Source organism: Chroicocephalus ridibundus, chromosome 9, assembly GCF_963924245.1.
Source record: "Chroicocephalus ridibundus chromosome 9, bChrRid1.1, whole genome shotgun sequence".
NCBI lineage: Eukaryota > Metazoa > Chordata > Aves > Charadriiformes > Laridae > Chroicocephalus > Chroicocephalus ridibundus.
Genome location: NC_086292.1, coordinates 9,295,737 through 9,313,719, shown reverse-complemented (window position 1 = coordinate 9,313,719; position 17,983 = coordinate 9,295,737). Strand labels below are relative to the sequence as shown.

At 45.6% G+C, this 17,983-nt stretch overlaps 1 protein-coding gene across 1 annotated transcript in view; it reads right to left on the bottom strand.

The window, feature by feature from the left end:
- The window catches only part of MAMLD1 (mastermind like domain containing 1), an 84,072-nt gene that overhangs the window by 32,625 nt on the left and 33,464 nt on the right, over positions 1–17,983 (bottom strand). Inside the window, exon 2 of the mRNA XM_063347457.1 lies at positions 736–2,433. Coding sequence (XP_063203527.1) covers positions 736–2,433 — 1,698 coding nt within the window. The remainder of the gene's footprint in view (positions 1–735; positions 2,434–17,983) is intronic.

Below are 17,983 nucleotides of genomic sequence, written 5' to 3'. Positions count from 1 at the left end.
CAGTGGATAGTGCTTCCCACCGCTCCTGGAGTCTCAGAGAGAAGGTTGCTGGAGGGAAATCAGGGCTGTCTCTCACTCCTGCCAGCTGCATTTTTGTGTTTACCAGCTCGGTTGGTATCGCAGATCAACGAAGGGTGGGGAATGGCCCTCATCCAAAGCAGGGCATTGCTTCTGGCAAATGCTGGTAACAGGTATTTCAAGTCTGCCTCTTTGCTGTTCGGGAGCTGCACTGTTTGACCTGTCGTCCATGAAGGAGTCATATTTTAACTTCACTTCTCACCCCACCCGATCTTGTCTAGCCTCAGAAGCATAACCCAGAGATGAATTTGTTGAAGAGCACTAAGAAAAAAAAATATTCCCACTAAAAAGATGATGGGAAACATGTTATGGGAACATTTCTACAGCTTACAATAGAAGCTAAATAAGAATACCACCTATAAATGTAAAAATAATTTATTTTAGTGGTATGAAATGTGTTTTGCCTAATAGCACAAAGTTCTCCACTGGGCTAGAAGAGACAATGCGTGGTGGAATCACAGTACATTTCAACTGAAGAAATAAATAAAGTTACTCTGATAACCCCAGAACGCTGTTATTGCCTTGTCCATGTAGACACTGCGCGCGCCCCAGAAGTTTAGCGACGTCGCATTTGAAACACAAAGGAAAGTCAAAATAAGCAAAGAAATGACTCAATATTTTCACATAAGCCCTGTAAGACAGAAGAGATGTCCTTACCTGTCTGCTTTGAGACGGCAGCGTGGCAGGCTGCATGTGTCTCTGCATCCGATGCGGCTGCATCAGCTGTCGAAACTGCTGCTGGAGGAACTGGCTGTTGTTAGCCTGCTGGGACTGCTGGGTGGCTGGAGACTGCTGCTGCTGCTGGAGATAGTGAATGAGGGACTGCTGCCCTTGTCCTGCTGTCAGAGGTGACATCTTTTGAGTAGCTGACTCTGAGGCAAAGTGAGACAGCGGTTTGGTGTTATTGAAAGAAAACTGGTCTTGGCTACCAGGGCTCTCATTCACCAGACCTGGCTGTAAGCTACTGGATGGCTGTTGCATAATTATGTTCATATTTTTGGACTGGTTCGTAGTCATTGATTTGAAAAGCGAGCTCTGCATACTTGTGGGATTGCTGGTGGGAGTGATGTTAGAGATTAATGTACCTTGCGGACTAAAGGGCTGCTGATGCAGAGCTGGGCTTGACAGCTTTTCTGGCCTGTATGGAGGAGAAGGTCCAGTATTTGTGGAGGCCATGCTGGCAACCAAGTTGTTCTGTGGACTTTTAATGTTGTTGGCTGGTAAACTGGCTGCCGTCAGGGTGGGCAGCATGGAGCTCTGCGGGCTGAAGGGCTGCTGGTTCAGAGCCGGGCTGGAGAGCTTCTCAGACCCATAAGGAGGAGAAGGCCCATTGGATGGGGTGCTGCTGGAAGTCATGCTGGAAAGCAGAGAGTTTTGAGGACTCTGAATGTTGTTTCCTGGCAAATTATTAGCAGGCATGCCAGACACCATAACATTTTGAGGACTGAAAGGTTGATGGTGTGGTGATGATCCTGCCCTGTAAGGCGGTGAGAGACCAGGAGGAGACATGGTTGGCCAGTTGGGAGCCTGTACTTGTTGCTTAGTAGTAGACACCTGCTTGCTAGCTGCCAGTTGCTTTAGCTGCTGAGCGTGCCAGTTGGAACCAGGTATGTTGGGTAAGGGTACTGGAAGCATAGGTGGTGGCTGGTTCTTGCTCTGAGCTGCTGTAGAGATGGGTGATGCAGCAGGTTTGTTTGAGGGAGGAACTTGGAAGTTAGCTCCAGCAGATGATGGTCTCATCTGAGGAGATCCTCCACTGGTTGGATTGCAGCCTGGAGAAAAGTCTTTGTTAGCAACATGGTTCTCCAAGTGGGAAGTCTGTGGGGAGGACTTTGGAGTGGTACTTATGCTTGGTTGAGAATGACTCAGCCCAAGTGGCTCTTCAGCCTTGCTGCACAAAATCTTCTCCAGGTCAAGGTCATTGGGAGAAGGGTCAGGCATTTTTGTCAGCTCTTCCAGCAGATCTTGCAGCTCTTGGTCCACAGACTGTAAGCTGTTTCCTTTCTCATCATAATGGACAATGTTATTGTTTTGCCCTCCTATTGACCCCTTCTGATTTATTTCCGCGTTGGGTGGCACTGAAAACGGGGAACCAATGCCACCCCCATTCATGTGATTGTTTTCAAGAAGCACTGAATGACCTGCGACTCCCAGGGAAGAAGCGCCGTGACTGGTGGAGAATGGAGAACTTTGCATTTCTGGACACGCCACATTGGGATTGGCACCTTGGCCCATGGCAAGGTTTACGTCATCAAGACAAAGTCTTTTACTGTCATTTGGGAAAATGACATCAGGCACGCCACCGGAGGCAGGAGAGCTATCATCTTCCAGCTTTCTTTTAATTGATCCCTGTAACTGGGAAAATAAAAAGGAAGAAGGAAGGATCCGTTATTGACCTTATTCTAACATGCTCTGAAGCTCCATACTGCAACACTGGGTTGGAGATAAAGAAAATTAAATCATACAATTAAAAAAACCAATCATGTGAGACAAATTCAATCAGGATTTAAGTGGGTGCAACTTCACTGAAATCAAAAGAGTTATAGTCAGACAAAGGCTAAATCTCACATACTGACCTTAAAACAGATGTTAAAGCTATAAAATACTGTCTGTCACGTGAACTGTAATAGAAGTTTTTTAAATAGTTTCTGGTACCATTTCAATTAAGACATTATACTCCCTGAATAACAAACATGCCAACATTTTTATGGTAACATTTTTTAGGTCTAAACAATGGCAGATCTGAATGAAACCCTGGACTGAATTTAGTGACTTTCTGCCAGTGACTCGGATTAAATTCAGACCTGAGACAACTAAATTGTTTTACATTCTTTATAGGCGCAACATCTGAAATAACTGGCATACTTTCTAAACGAACCAAACCAAAACAAATTCTCAACTATCTATCTAAACAGACTTTCAAGCTTCCTAATCACAGATGTTTCAGATTTCAGAAACCAGTAAATAACAGCTAAACCTCTTAAATTTTGTTTATTCTTCTAAGTCTAAGGCAGTATGGGCTTTGTTCTTCTGAAGGATTGCAACTCATTCATAAAAATAGAACTGTTTTCAAAATACAATTATATAAATATCTTGATCTACAAGAAATGGTAGTTGTAAATCCATGAATCTTAGGGGAAAGAAACGGCCTTATACATATAAAAAGAAAGTGAAACTGAAAACAACGCTTCTAATACTAATTCAGCGTGATACGGCAATCTCTTCCAAATATAATCATCTGTGGCTTTCAATTTTAACAAGCATGACCTGTATGTCATAGGATTAATCAGACATTAACATTGCTGCTTCAAGTTAAGGGGAATAAGCATTATGTCCGTGTTTATCAATAGAGGGAGGCAGCATTTAGAAAAGTATCTAATCAGCGATGGGAAAACCATAGAAAGTCACTGTTCCTCTAAGCTGGCTCACAGTAAAGCCTCTCCCAGCCCTGGCCTACAATTGCTAGTGCTGCCAGTCATCTAGCACCGTGAAAAAAATTCACATCTAATAACAGCTCACACCACCAGAAAAGCCCCACCACCTAACCCCAGTGTAACCAGATCCACTCTAGGGCTGCGGTGGGTATGACCAGCTTCTAAATTTTATACTAATTATTAAGCACAGTTTTGTCTAAGAGTCACTACGCAATGGCCAGCCACTTTGGTGCTCTCAGGACGATCACCGCAGGGTGTGTGGAACCTGCAGGGCACAAGGTGGGCACACCTTGCGCGGCTCCTTCTGCAACGTGCACATGAAGGTCACTGTGGAAATGGCCAATGCCCACCCCTAAATTCAGCCTGTCTTCAGAAAATCGACCACAAACGTGCATTGTTCTGATGTGGGAACATGGGAGAGCTGCCCGGTGGCTCACTCAGCCAGACTCACACACGTGCTCTCTCATCACTCGTTTCTAAATTGGTGGGCAGAGAGAAGATTGCAGATTGGAGCACCTCTCCTATGAGGACAGACTGAGAGAGTTGGGGTTGTTCAGTCTGGAGAAAAGAAGGCTCCGAGGAGACCTTATAGTGGCCTACCAGTATCTTAAGGGGGCCTACAAGAAAGCTGGTGAGGGACTTTTTAGGATGTCGGGTAATGGTAGGACTGGAGGGAATGGATTAAAACTAGAGATGGGACGATTCAGACTGGACGTTAGGAAGAAGTTCTTCACCATGAGGGTGGTGAGACACTGGAACAGGTTGCCCAGAGAGGTGGTGGACGCCACATCCCTGGAAGTTTTTAAGGCCAGGCTGGATGGGGCTCTGAGCAACCTGGTCTAGTGGGAGGTGTCCCTGCCCATGGCAGGGGGCTTGGAACTAGATGATCTTTAAGGTCCCTTCCAACCCTAACAATTCTATGATTTGTGCCTACAGTTGCTTGGGCTAGAGATGCAGTTTTGGATTCATATTGGACATTGCCATGCTAGTATCCAGCTTACACAGACATTTGGAGGAGAGTGAGAAGACACAAGTTTGTTGCCCATGATCACCATGGCAGATGGAAAATCAGGTCTGCATACTACCGAGAGCAGCTGATCAGGTTTAAGGAGGAGTTCACGTACCGTCCATCCGCAGACACGGCAGTTTTGAATGGCATTGCGGCAAAGAGACCTTTTTACATGGATATTTTTCCCCCCAACCCTCTAAGAGTTATCCCTCACTCAAGCAATCAGTGCTTCTCTCCTGTGACCTCCTGTTGCATTGCTTTAACATGGGTTGCACTCAAAAACCACCGGCGAGTGAGAACCGACGCTGAACGGGGAGAGCTGCTTTCAGTGCACCATTCACTGGTTACCTGACGGCCCTCTTCGGTCAGCAGTGCTACGCCTGGTTTGAATCATTGCTCCGTGAGAGACCGCCTTCACATCACAGCCAGAGACAGCTGAAGCATCATTGATTTGATTATTCCTCTGAGCTGATGAGGCCAAAATTTGCTTAGCTTTAGGAAATGGAACAAGGCCTAAATCTTCTCCCAAGTGTTGGTCTAATGATGGATGAAATTGTTTTCCTTCATTTTCTTCACTAAAACTAAGCCAGAGTTGCATGTTTCAACAGATGTTGCCCCGTGTAGGCTGAAACATGTTGGTAGAGCATAACTACATATATTTAAACCCAGACATGTATAGAGAATCTTTACAGGGGCTTCACACATCCAAAACAAACACGGCGTGTTCCCAAGTTGCACCCTGGGAACCTTCAGGCAGGAAGTGGTGGGGGATCTCCCATACTTGGCCAGCTGACATGCTGGCATGCGTGTCCTTGCCAGTGCTTCTTTTGCCATAGGACATTCCTATGCTCTGAGTTACTGAGGAAAAATTTGGGCTTTCTAAGCCCTTTGAAAAATAGTTTTTTTAACTGTTTCACTGGGGAGTAAATGTGATGGGAAAACAAAACTCCATTTCCCCAAGACTATTACTAGTGATAAGCAGATAAAATAAGGCCATAGGTTTCAGATGGCATGGGCATTCCAAAACTGGGACAGGATTTTTAAATAGGATGCTGTTGCTTAGCCCCTGTGAGAAGCCTGGCTGCAAGAGAGGCGGTGAAATTAGCTGGGTGTCATGTTCTCTTGAAAAGCAAGACTCCTGTTTCCCAGGAGAATATTTGCACGAGGACCATAAAATCCGGAAGACCAATTTCCCCCAGTGCAGGCAGGTATGTAACTCTACACTATTTGGTAGCATTGTTTTTGCTTAAAATAGATTTGACTACAGCCCCAAATTTGAGAGAGAAAGATACCATCCTTAAAGCAACTAAACAAATCATAGAATAATTTTGGTTAGAAGGGATGCCTGGGTATCACCAGCCCTCTGCTTCAAGCACATCGCTAATGAAAAGAATAGTCGATAGACAACAGTATTTCAGCAGGCACTTAAGGATGGAGTATCAACTACATACAGAAATCCCTCCTTGGCTGGTCGGGCTAGCTGAGAAGTTTGCTTCAGTACTGCCCACTGAAACGCAGGCGGTCGTTGCTCCCTCGCAGCACGCTCCGCGCTGGTGCTGTCTGCGAGGAGCCAGCTCCCAGCGACTGCTCCCCATCAACCTGCCGCTGTGGCAGCCCTCACCAGTGCAGGGCGCAGTAACGCAGTTTCGTTTTATTGGGACACTGGCTGGCTCAGACATGCTAACAACAACGGTGGCAGGAGTTCCTCACCAGGGAACTACAACTTTTAGGACCAGGAGCTCCTGACCTACCTAATTCAAGAAGCTGCTTGTTGCAGATCACTCACCCAGTACTCTCAAGTGGCTCAAGACCATCTCTTTAAAGCCTACCTGTCCTTTTCTAGACTCTTCACTTACTAAACACATTTTTACTGCCCATTTCCTTCATTTGGCCCTAGATTCCCCAGGAAGGAGCTGATTTATTCCACCTCTTTCTCCTCTTCTTCGAGAGGGCCTACATGATCTGACAAAACCGACAGAAACCAGAACAGCACCAAAATATGTTCTTCCCCTTTCTCTGCTGATTAGTATATTGGGCAGCTCTGTTTCAAACTGAATACCTGAGAAGCGAACAGAAGTACTTTAGAAGCACGACACACACACAGACACACTTAAACTTAAGCTGGCTGGAGGCTGTCTATGGCCAAGTATGGGCAAGCGTCACTCGCATGTGCAAGCAAGGACGAAGCAGACAAGCAACAAAGGGACTCTTGCGACCTTGTCAAAATTCATTAAAATGCATTAGCATGCACAGGCTAACTTCTGGTTGGGAATACCTGGGAAACAAAGGCAGGCCCTCTGATTCGGGGAATACCCGGTTATGAGTTCTCCATTCTCTCAGGGTTGCTGTTAGAAGTGAGTGCGCCGTGATCCCAGCACTATTGCCCTCTCAAAACCAACAGTCTGTCTTTCTGGGAAAGACCCAAGTTAATTCCGAGTAGCGCTGCTAGTTCGCAACATCAGGATAACAAGAATAAATAATAACTGTTTACCCTGCTCCGACCAAGGAAGCTGTTCAGCTGTGGTGACAAAGGTCTGATTTGTCACACGCTACCTCTTCGCACAGATCCGATTCCCTACGTGTGGGCAGAGCGCTCCGCAGGCTCCTCTTGTGCAAGGGAGGACCGGGGAAGTGAAACCAGTCCTCGGCTGCACCCTCTCCGAGACTGAGCTCTCTGAAGTTGCCCGCTCGGGTGACTTTTGGCGTCAGGCACTTTCCAAACTCAGGAGGCGGTGCTGGCCTTGAGTAACTTACTGTTTCTCAACAAAGGGAGAAAGGAAGGCTGGAAGTGGCAGAAACTGAAGCGGAGAGATCAAATTGTTAATAAATGTACACTGCGGTGGTTCCACTGGATTTTAATAACCAACCGAACGGGCATCTCTGGGCTGGCTCCCTGCCTCGCTGCCACTCAGCCCTCCTCCTTTCTCTAACACATGGGCTGTCCTCAGCCGCCCCTCCAGCCCCCCAGGGGCGCCAGGCTGCCCCCTGGCCCTGCTGCCAGCCCCTCTCAATTCTCTGCCCGTCACTTGCTCCTTCGCCTGCACCGTCTCTGGGGGGAAAGAGCCACCGCAGCCCACTCGGGAGACCCTCCTTTCTCCAGCCTTGCAATGATCCCCCTTCCGCCAGAAAGAAGCCGGGTCTAACCAGAGATTCCTATTTAGGTCAACATAATGCAGAAATGAGAGAGAGGAAAAACGTTAGCGGAGGTTATTTCTGTGCCTCTTCCTGGCTTCTGCAGCCTGTCAGAGATTCAAGCCTTGATTTACAGCAACCGCAGGGTGCTGATTATTGATCTGCAACCACCCCACCCCACTCACTGCCATTGAGAGATCCAACCTACAGCAGCGATTCCCACACCTACGCAGCTTCTTCAAGCGAGAACCCAGCCCGATGGGACGCTGCCATTTTGAACCCATGTCTGTAGAGGCTGCGCCACGTTCTCCTTCGGTGGCTCGTCCACCTCCTCCTGCCTCCTGCATGCACCAGCGTTGCTGGAGACTCCCTTGATTTAATAGCATTAAATCTACGGATCCATGACTGGGATATCCAGAATGGGAGTCAGACAACCCTCTTCCACTGGGAATCTCAAGACCCGTGTAACTCTTGGGAAATCCCAGGCTTTTCTCTTTTTTTGACTCAAGAAAAGAGAGAAATGATGGTAAAAGGAAGACAGGGCAGGTGAGGAAAATTTAGTCTCACCACGGATACTGGGATTTGCTAGTGTTGCGGCAGCTTTGCGCAAAGCCTTTCAGAGCAAGAAACCAGGTGCCTCAGAAACCTGGGGAATCCAGGTCGCCCACAGGCTGCTAAGATCTGGCATATCTCAATTATTTTGACAGAGAGCACGTTACATTTTTGGTGGAAGGACTGGACTGAGCAACGCAGCAGCCCGAGATGAGTAGAAGCCTTTTTTTCCCAGTATTTTTCAAGGTATATTGCAAACTGTTTTTTTTTTCCCTCTGCACAGTATAAAACCTGAGTCTAAGGGTTGCTCAACTGAGCTGACCAGAGAATCCATCACTCTCTGTCTCTTTCAAACACTAGACACTGCCAAAACTGCAAGTATGTTATTTGCCAGAGGCAAACTGTTTGCAGCATTCAGTGATCAAGACTTCAGTCTCTGTGGCTTCAACAAGCTTCAGCGAGAGCTATCTGCCCATCAGCCCAAAACGTTTCTATCTGTTCTGACAAAAACAGTCATGTAATGAGAAAATGGAACTGGCAATTTTCCATATAAAACAAGAAAACTTCGCAAATTCTTCCCCTGCGCCTTAAATGCACAATTTGGAAAGGTTTGTGCTCTCTGTTGCTCATTTATCCACACTCTAGATAGACAGATTTAAACGACCTACTAATCTTTGAGGACACTTAATGAAAAAAGGTGAGAATTTGACTGTGTGTTTAAGGCTGGGAAGTGGATCTGATAGAACACTACCTTTTAAACGGCAGCAGTTACTTGCAGCCCTGCTTAAATATCAATCAGACGTGCTGCTTTCGGTAGCAGGCTGGCTCGCACGTGAGCAACAAAACCCAAATGCTCATGGGCAAAGATCCCATTTAACTCCAGCAGAACCTGGCACCGCATTAAATGCGTTTAGCACATCTGCAAGTTTCCATTCGTGCATGCTGGCTGCAGTTTGGTAACAGAAACTCGCATTACACGTCTGAATCCAAGAAAAAATGCCTCCTGCTGACCACTGAGTAGCCAAAGCAGCCCATGACTACAAGGAACATAAACTATGCTTTATCAAAGTCACATCTCAGGCTACAAGGAGAACTGAAGGAGGCTCGAGCAATTAAAACTACGATCCACTTTCTCCATACTAAGATTAAACATAAGCTAAAATCACATTCTACTGCTTTAGGCTGTTTGACCCTTCTCATTTCAAGCGATTTCAGCATGGATAGATGCAAAGTTGTCATTTCACATTGTCAGGAAAGAGATCACATTGCCATTCCAAGCTACCAGAGATGTGCTTCACTATGCTTAAAAATAGCACTCCCCCAACTTCTCAGCTAAGGAGTACCAGAGTAAAGTCTGCTTTTGGGTCTGTTGGGAATTTGTAGGCTGGAAAGGTGGCAGATCCATTCGTAAGGAGGCGTGGTAGTGGAGAAAGGATTACGAGTAGGGAAAATTCACAGGGTGGATTTCCTTCTATTCATCACGCTCATGGAAATAGGCAACTGGAAGGGAGGATGTAAGAAGAGGAACCGGCGATGTAAGCAGTCGTTTTAACCATGAAAGGACATTGGTCACTAGCTAGCTTGCATGCATTAGGTAGATTATTTTTACCTTGAACTACAGCTTCTCCCAGTTTATAATTCACAGTAGCAATATGAAATCTGCCATCTTTAAAACAAGTATCTTAACACAGATTGGAAGTTGTTACTTAAGACTATGCACATGTAAAACACCTCTTAAACACCGCTGCTACATTTGTAGAATTTGATCTCCCGTCAGTACAGCAAACAGCGGTCCCCTGCCCCACTACCGTCACTGCTCATTGTGACCTCCTCCGGTTATTCCCTCAGCAAACCAGGAACCTTGAGCTGCGTTAAAAGAAGAAAATGAGGTGTGTGCTTTCCCTTAAAAAGGTGGCAGCGCTCCCTGTTGTGAGTGCTAAAATACAGATAGGAACTAACGGGGCAGTTGCTCCGTCACCTGGCCCCGGGCTGGCAGAGACACCTCCGGTACGTCGCCAGAGCCCATCACAAGAGGTTTCTCTGGCGTGCGCTCTCGCTCCAGAGCTACGATCAATTCCCCTTCCCTGTTACACTGCTGCGCTACAACAGGTCTCCTGTTTGACTGTTGAGTATATGTGGACTTTTAAATGGTGACTGCCGAGCTGGCACTTTCTTTCGTCTACGTGGCCTTCTTCCCCAAGTCACCACGCAGCATAGGAAGTAATCCTGGCTGCAAATACTCAGAACCGCATCGTTTTGCTGGTAAGCACAAAAATCCAAAACATCATGACTATACAAAACCGGAAAGATGTGATCTTACAATAAGCTTAAACCACAGAAACTAACAGGAAATTCAACCAGGACTACCAAGAGCCTAAGGTATTAGCTTTTTTTTCTAAATCTTAACCAAAAATTAAAGAGAAGGAAATACTACAGTTATGATTTTCTGATACCGATTTGTGTGAATGCTGTTACGCACATAATCACAGAAATATATCTGATGTACATCCTGCTTTAAACTGGAACACCTGACAGCAGGTAACAGCAGGTTTGTGAACATGGGTTTTCTGATTACTGTTGCGTAAAATTACAGGCAACGTCGCTAATGGCCGTGTGAATATATTGATGTAAGATCAGTTCGAAGGAGAAAAAAAACATAGCCAAGAATATACCTATTTTGACATCCCACGCAAGCCAGCCACATGCAAGAGACCAAGTAACATTCACTGTAAAGAAAAAAAAGAAAAAAACCCCAAACCAGTAGCTTTGCTCCTTATCAGGTCAGACAGAATTACCGATCTCACCTAAAAGGCACCAACAGAGATCTGCCCTATCAAAACAAATGTTCAGAGCCTTCCCATCTTGTCTTTCCTTAGTAATTCATCTGCTTTCAGTATTAATGGCACTGTTAAAATGGAAATTTTTCCAGGGGAAAAATTGCTGTTGACAAATGGATCTGGAGGAACAGGACTGCTGCTTGCTCCTGTGTTGTACTGCTAGCAGGAGATCTCTGTACAGATGCCTCTTAATTAGTCATCTGAAGACTTACAGCAATCGCGTCACGCATATTGTTTGGCTGTAACTTCCACATTCCATTTAATGACAAGTGTTATTAACTAGACAGCTGAAGACAGAACAAGTTCCCTGCCTCTCGGTTTTTAGGCTGTAGTACAAGAGCAGTTCTTTCGTATCTGGCTGTAAATCAAGATCAGTCTTAGACTCAACGCCTTTCCATCAGTATTACCTCATCTTACCTCAGTTTTAATACCAGCGGTATTGTTTTATATCTTTTTTTTATAGTCCATTAATTTCAAAGTCCTGTGGAACACTTTGCAGTAATTTTGGAGACTACATTAATTTCTCATAGCAATAGCTAGGCTGGAGAATTGCAGATCCTCTCCGCTGAGCAAAAAGTGATGGTTTTGCTACTTGGGTCTACCAGGATTTGAAAGATACTTTTCTCTCTTCCTTTTCAGCCCCTAACACCGGCACAGTTATGCAACGACCACAAGTTAACGAGAGCTAAGAAAAAGAAACAGGCTGTATACGTTCCTAAATTGTGAGGTAGCTTTACCACTTACTAGATAACCAGGTAAAACCCAGTCTGTCACTTTTTTGCTGCTACATATTGCATTATTTTTTAAAATCCTGGAAGACTTACTCCTGTGGTTTTATCAAACTCCAGGTTCCATTTTGTCAAAAGGTATGGTTGGGGAATTCACGGCCTGGAGGCAAAGCCCTCAATTAGGTCAAACCTGGGGCCAAAAAGCTCTCAAATTCCCAGAACAGTAAGAAACAACGGGATTTCAGTCTGAAAAAAAGGCATTTATGTTTCAACCGCTGAAGTACTCACTCCCCCGACACTTCACCTGCGTGGCTGCACCGGTGGCTAACGCGGCGTGGCTTACGTCTGACTGCCCAGTGGCCCCTGCTTACTTTCTGTATGGGAAAGCAGTGCATTCCCGCACCCGCAGCTCCTCACTAGGCTCGGCGGGGGACAAACCATTTAAAAGAGCAGTCTGAAGTTTCTCCTACGTGGTATCAGAAACCGGAGCACATCTCTACGAAAAATGGAACAAGCGGGCAAGGAAAGAAAACGTCCCAAACGACTCCTCTCCCACCCATTCATGGGGGACCGTCGATAGCCTCCTGGATGGTCCTCTGCCTTTCAGAAAATGAAACAATTTCAAGGATACTGATTAATACAGAACCATAAAACCAAGCCTCACTTAGAGTAAAAAGACCATGAATCTCGTGAGTCTCTCACTGAACCCGGGTGTAGACAGAAGTCTTTATGCAGCCAGGCGCAGAAATGTTTGGTAAAGCAGAAGAGTCTGGTAACGAACGTTTGATTTGTTTCTGACTACTTCATTTTATCCTACCACTTCCGTATTTCCCTACACACCAACTCCACTATTCTCAGCGTGCATTAACTGGAATAGGAACACGGTTCACTGGCAACATGTCGTTTGCAGGCTCCCTCCCTGGCCCAGCGAGATGACCGGCCCAGCATGCAGCTCTGGCCCCTACAACACGCGCTCTTAGAACAGCATCTGTTACTTACCCGGAGACCTGACTCTTAAAGGGATCCTGCAAAACACTCGTACTAACAACCCCAAACCAAGCACAGACCATCGCCCCAGCACTGACGCCCTCGTCCTGTATAAAGCCATTGAAATCCTGGCCTCAATTAAATGAATATTTTGGGACACTGGCTTCAGCAGGGATGGGATTTCACTCTTTGCTCTTTCATTATTATCAACTAAAGGAGTGAATTAAAAATACACCGGATTTGAAGAAATTCTCTCCAACGGAAAGCACAACGCTTAAGTTATTTGTTTTTTAACCAGAGAACCTCTCGACTTGCTATCGATACCAGTCCCCCTCTGTCCTAGAAGCGATGTTAATCACACATGCATCACTGCAAATTGACAACATAAATGCTGACTTGTGCAAACAATGTTAGAGAAAATGGTGTTCTTGCTGCAGAAGTGAATTACACAGCCTTTCAAGCTTTCTACACTTCTCAGTTTTATGTAAACTCTAATTTCTAAGCCTTTGTTCTGCCTTTAAAGGTCACACAGTTGAAAGCTATGAAGCATAGCATGTGTTCCCACTGATATTAAAATACTGTTTACTAAATCATGCATATCAATGTAAAGAAGAAACTGTTTGCGACCTACTGTGTTAATAAGAGATGATTTATCAGACAACACGGTTCCAAGTATCAACACGTGGAACATAAAAATGTGATCTTAATCACGCAACGTGATTTTTCTTGTTGTTTTTTGAAGTAAAGTCTCCACATTGCCATGCAATCACACTAACTTCTGATGACAACGTATTTGACTGATTAAACTCTTAATCTTGCCAATGCTTAACTTCAGGAATACAAGCGGTCTTTTTAGATTCGAGCATATGATTGCACATTTGCAAGATCAGGACTTCATTTGCATATTCAAATTGCAAAACTGCATCTTCCCTTTGTCTGTGTAAGGCCAACTATAGCGCTCCAAATGCTAAACAACCACCGTAGAGTTGGACAGTATTTTTAGCATCTCTATGGTGCACTTCTATCTTTAGCTGCTGTGTTCACAAACAATCCCACAGGACACTGCATAGCTGACATAGCTCGGGCTCTTCACCACATTCCGGTTTTCTCCCAAAACATGATGAAAGCAGACTATACAACAGGCCAGTTCGGGACCTGCCAGTTTCCTTAGATGCGGTGTCCGGAGCAGAGCAGAACTGTATCAAACACTACAACATTAGAGCATTCTGCTCTGGAGTGGGGATGGAGGTTGCAGTGACTTCCTCCAGGCAAAATACAGCTCTACGCTCCAAGTTCGCACTGTGCAGATAAATCAAGGAGGACAGTGAAGGATTTCTGCCTGTTGTTTCCTAGCAGGATGTGCCCATGGGTTCATGGCAAATTTCTGGTCAAAGCTTAACCCTGCAAGAGAAGTTAATAATTGAACTTGCCAAATCATCACAATTTCTAAATCCAACTGCGTCTTGTTTTCACAAAGAGGCATCTTAAACCAGCGAGCCATTTTATTAGACTCATGCTCATGTAACAAAAACATGTGTTAGCTCTTGAGTGCCAAGTATCATCCTGGAGGGTTACCAATCCCTGTTACAGATTTTGTAGCCAGACTGCAGTTATCTGTCACAACAGAGGAGGTAGTTTTGAATACACAGAATGAAGCGTGCTGCTCGGTTCGGGAATACTTTATGTGGTCCTGGTCTCTTTGTAAAACTCTAGGAAGGAGAAGTGCTGTAGAGGGGAACAAAAGAGCTCGAAACTTACTGCTGACTGTGGTGGGACTACCTCGCGGAAGCCTCCCGGATGGCTGGGGCATGGCCCCAAACTTGCTCCACCATTCCCTAGAGGAACTTTTGAACATGGCTGCAGCACCACCAGTTCCAACACGCAACCCTAGCGGCTGAGTCAGGTCTGAGTGTGTAGGAAACGTTTTTAGAGTCATCCCTATGAGGCGTTTCAAAACTACAGGTTTACCACAAAGAAAGAAAAAACTCATCACGGGGATGGCAGTATTAATCAGATGATTGACCTTTGAAGCTTCAAATCCGAAATGCTTTCCATACCGAGCTGGAGCTGCGTATGGAGACAATGGCCTCCAATATCTTGATTTACAGAGGAAGTACTGATGGAATCCCATATATCCTGTTAATGGTGAAGGGAATGGAGTTATGTAAAGGAGCTACTTTTTTCATTAAGTGGCTCAGCTGAGGTTTGCAGATGAGCCTAGACACTTGGCTTCAATTTCATTTCAAGGGGACAAGATAACCTGAAACCCCTTGGAAAACCTTAGACCTTGTGAGTGCTTCACAAACGGCTCCTCATTTCCCCATTTACATTAATCTCCTCTCCCATTACTAAATGCTATCAAACACCCTGTTATTAAAATTCTTTAAACGGTAACGTGACTTTCCAAACAAAACCTGTTCATTAGCTTCCTCTACCTTACCACAGGTATGGACGTACCTCTGGGAGGTGTAAGAACTGGGGAGACAGCACCAGTCCGGGCCCAGAGGGTGTCTCTTGGCTCTGCGGCAGCACCAGAGCAAGGCTGAGATGCACAGGAGGCAGCGGCCAGGCAGCAGCACGTACCGTGCACTAGGTCTACAATACACATCTGCGGTTTTTCTTTTTTTTTTTTTTTTTTTTTTTGGTCAGAGTTATTTTTTCCTTTTAAGCATAGCACGTGTTCAATCAAGAATATCACAGTTATTCATTGGAAGCATTCGCATTATGTAACACGAGCATCAGGTTAAGGAGAAAAGAAAAAAAACCACAGGTACTTTGTTTTTTTCTGAGCGCTTTCTTACAGGACTTAATTTTAAAATGAGTAGAGGCTTCCCCTCCACCCAGGAGGCGAGGTTGACATCCTGGGGTATGGTCCTCATCCTACTGAGGGCTTCTCCAATGAAAACCGTGGGTTGCAAGGCTTGGCCTTTGCTAAGAAATAATGATATTACAGGAAGACTCAGTGCATACTTTTGAACATCAACAGTAAATTACCCTTCCATTTTCTAATACAGACACGATGTCTGGAGTTGAACAAACACATTCTTGAAAGGTCAGAACACTTAAACTGTAGGTACCTAGTTTAGGATAAAAAAAAACTGTTGCTGCCCTTTTAGTTATGACATTTCAGTTTACCCACAAGAATTACACTACTTCCCCTAAAAGTTTTCAAGCCCAAGAACATGCTTTTCTCGCAGTGTTGGAAAGTGAAGGTAAACCTCTTTTTCTGTATTAACTTATCACAGCCACCACCGAATCCAGTGATTTGTCAAGAATACAGCCATTCCTCCCCAGAGGGCTTCAGCCACCAGCAGAGGTGTGCTTGGGGACACCCTGGCCACCTTCGAGGAGGAGGGGCTGGAGGAACCCGACTTGCCCAGAGAGCAGCTGATGGCGAGTTGCTCCCCAGGCGAGCCACAGGCGACCATTCGCACCAAACTTTGCAAATCTGAAAGAACTATGAAATTTCACAAAATACAGAGACGGAGGGTGGGTAGCTCTTCATTTTTTCTGAAAGCGTGGAAGGAACTTCCCCTTTCAGTTACAGTTACACGGTCTAGTGAGGATATAACTGCTGTAACGATCAGGAAACGACTGTCATGTCGGATGACACTAGGGAGCGTTACTGAGGAGCTACAAGGACCTTGCAAACTGGGGGCAAAAGTTTGGATTTGCTGGAAGTGCTCTGATCTGTCACAAAACACAGTCTTGTGTCCACCTTCAAGTTTCAGGGCGTTAAGGGAACTGAAGGAGCACCAGTTCAACCCTAGCCCAAAGAAGCGAGGTTCACTTCATTTCAGCAGAGCTGCCTGAGGTCCCTTCACCACTTCAGACCATACTCCTTTCCTGGGACTCAGACATCCTGCTGAACTGCACCAGGCCGTAGCTTATTCAGTGCTGGTGAGCAGGGAGGTCTTAGGCACGGTAAGGTGACTGTCCTCTGTATTCTGAAGTGACAGCCCCGCAGGCGGGAGGTGCTAAACCCCAGCAGGGCAGCACTGACTGACTGCAAATGCGACGGAGACTGAGACAGGTTAGCCACTAAAAAGCGGCTGAGGGTAACCATTTTATTTCATATTGGCACAGAGGCTGTCAGGTGCTGCTTTGTAGAAGGGAATGCGTCTTCTTCAGATGGACTAACTTGGGCGCTTCCAAGTGCTCACCATGGCTGCAACCCCCCATCTCCATCCTCACAGCTGCACAAAGCTCCTACCAGCTTAGCTTTGGTCCTTGACAGTACTTCCAGCATTCTTCGTGAGCATCGGCATGCATTTCACGAGTCTCCCATTCCCAAGTTCCTAACAGAGAGGCAATCTCTCTTCTGAACCAAATTTTCCGTGGAGTCCCCCCTAGTGCCCACCGGCGCCATTGGTACCCCAGCGTGGCACAGCCCAGACCCAGCCCGGTAGACCTCATCCCACCGCTGTGGTTGCTTTGGAAGAAGAAAGTTCCAGTTCTTCAAAACAAACCTATTTCCTATTGAAGCAGCTTGCGGGGACTGCGAAGAAACTGTACCTGGTTTCCCGTGCTTCAGTCGCTAGATTTGCCAGACGTGATATAGGAAACGGGCAGGAAACGTCAACCTTACGTGTGGCAGCAATTCTTCCCCTTCCCTCCTGGCCACAACTCAGCAGCACACCAAGACCTGACCTTGCACTTTTCAGTGCAGACTTTCTTACACAAACATTTGAGTCAGATCTGCAGCCAAAACCAAATAAAAAGCCAAGCACGTTGCCTAATTATTTTTTTTTTTTAAATGAAAAGGGTGACGCCCTGTTTCATACCTATGTGTACTCAAATCTGAAACAAACTGCGCATTTTTAACTGCATGAATTTCATAAGATCAACAAAATTTAAAAAACTCAACCTGTTTTTCACTCCTCCTGGTACCAGTGTAAAGCCTGTTAAAGAGCTGATATTCTTGGAGCTCTGTACAGACATGAGAGGTGCTGATGCACAAAGAAGGTGTACTATGATTAAGCACATGAGTTAGGAGGTTTCAGCTGTTATATTTCTCCCTCTCCCTTTTGCAGTCATCTTAATTTTGCTTCCACTAAAAAATCCAAGGCAGAAAACAAACTAAGACCTAGTCCTTCACCTCGCTTCTTTAAGCAATCATTTGGGCAATGGATGTAAAATAGCACTTTTCTAACCTGGCAGCATTTTATATTCACTTTATCCAGGTGTAAATGACAGCATAAGGAGTAAGGAAGTTTTGGGGTTTTT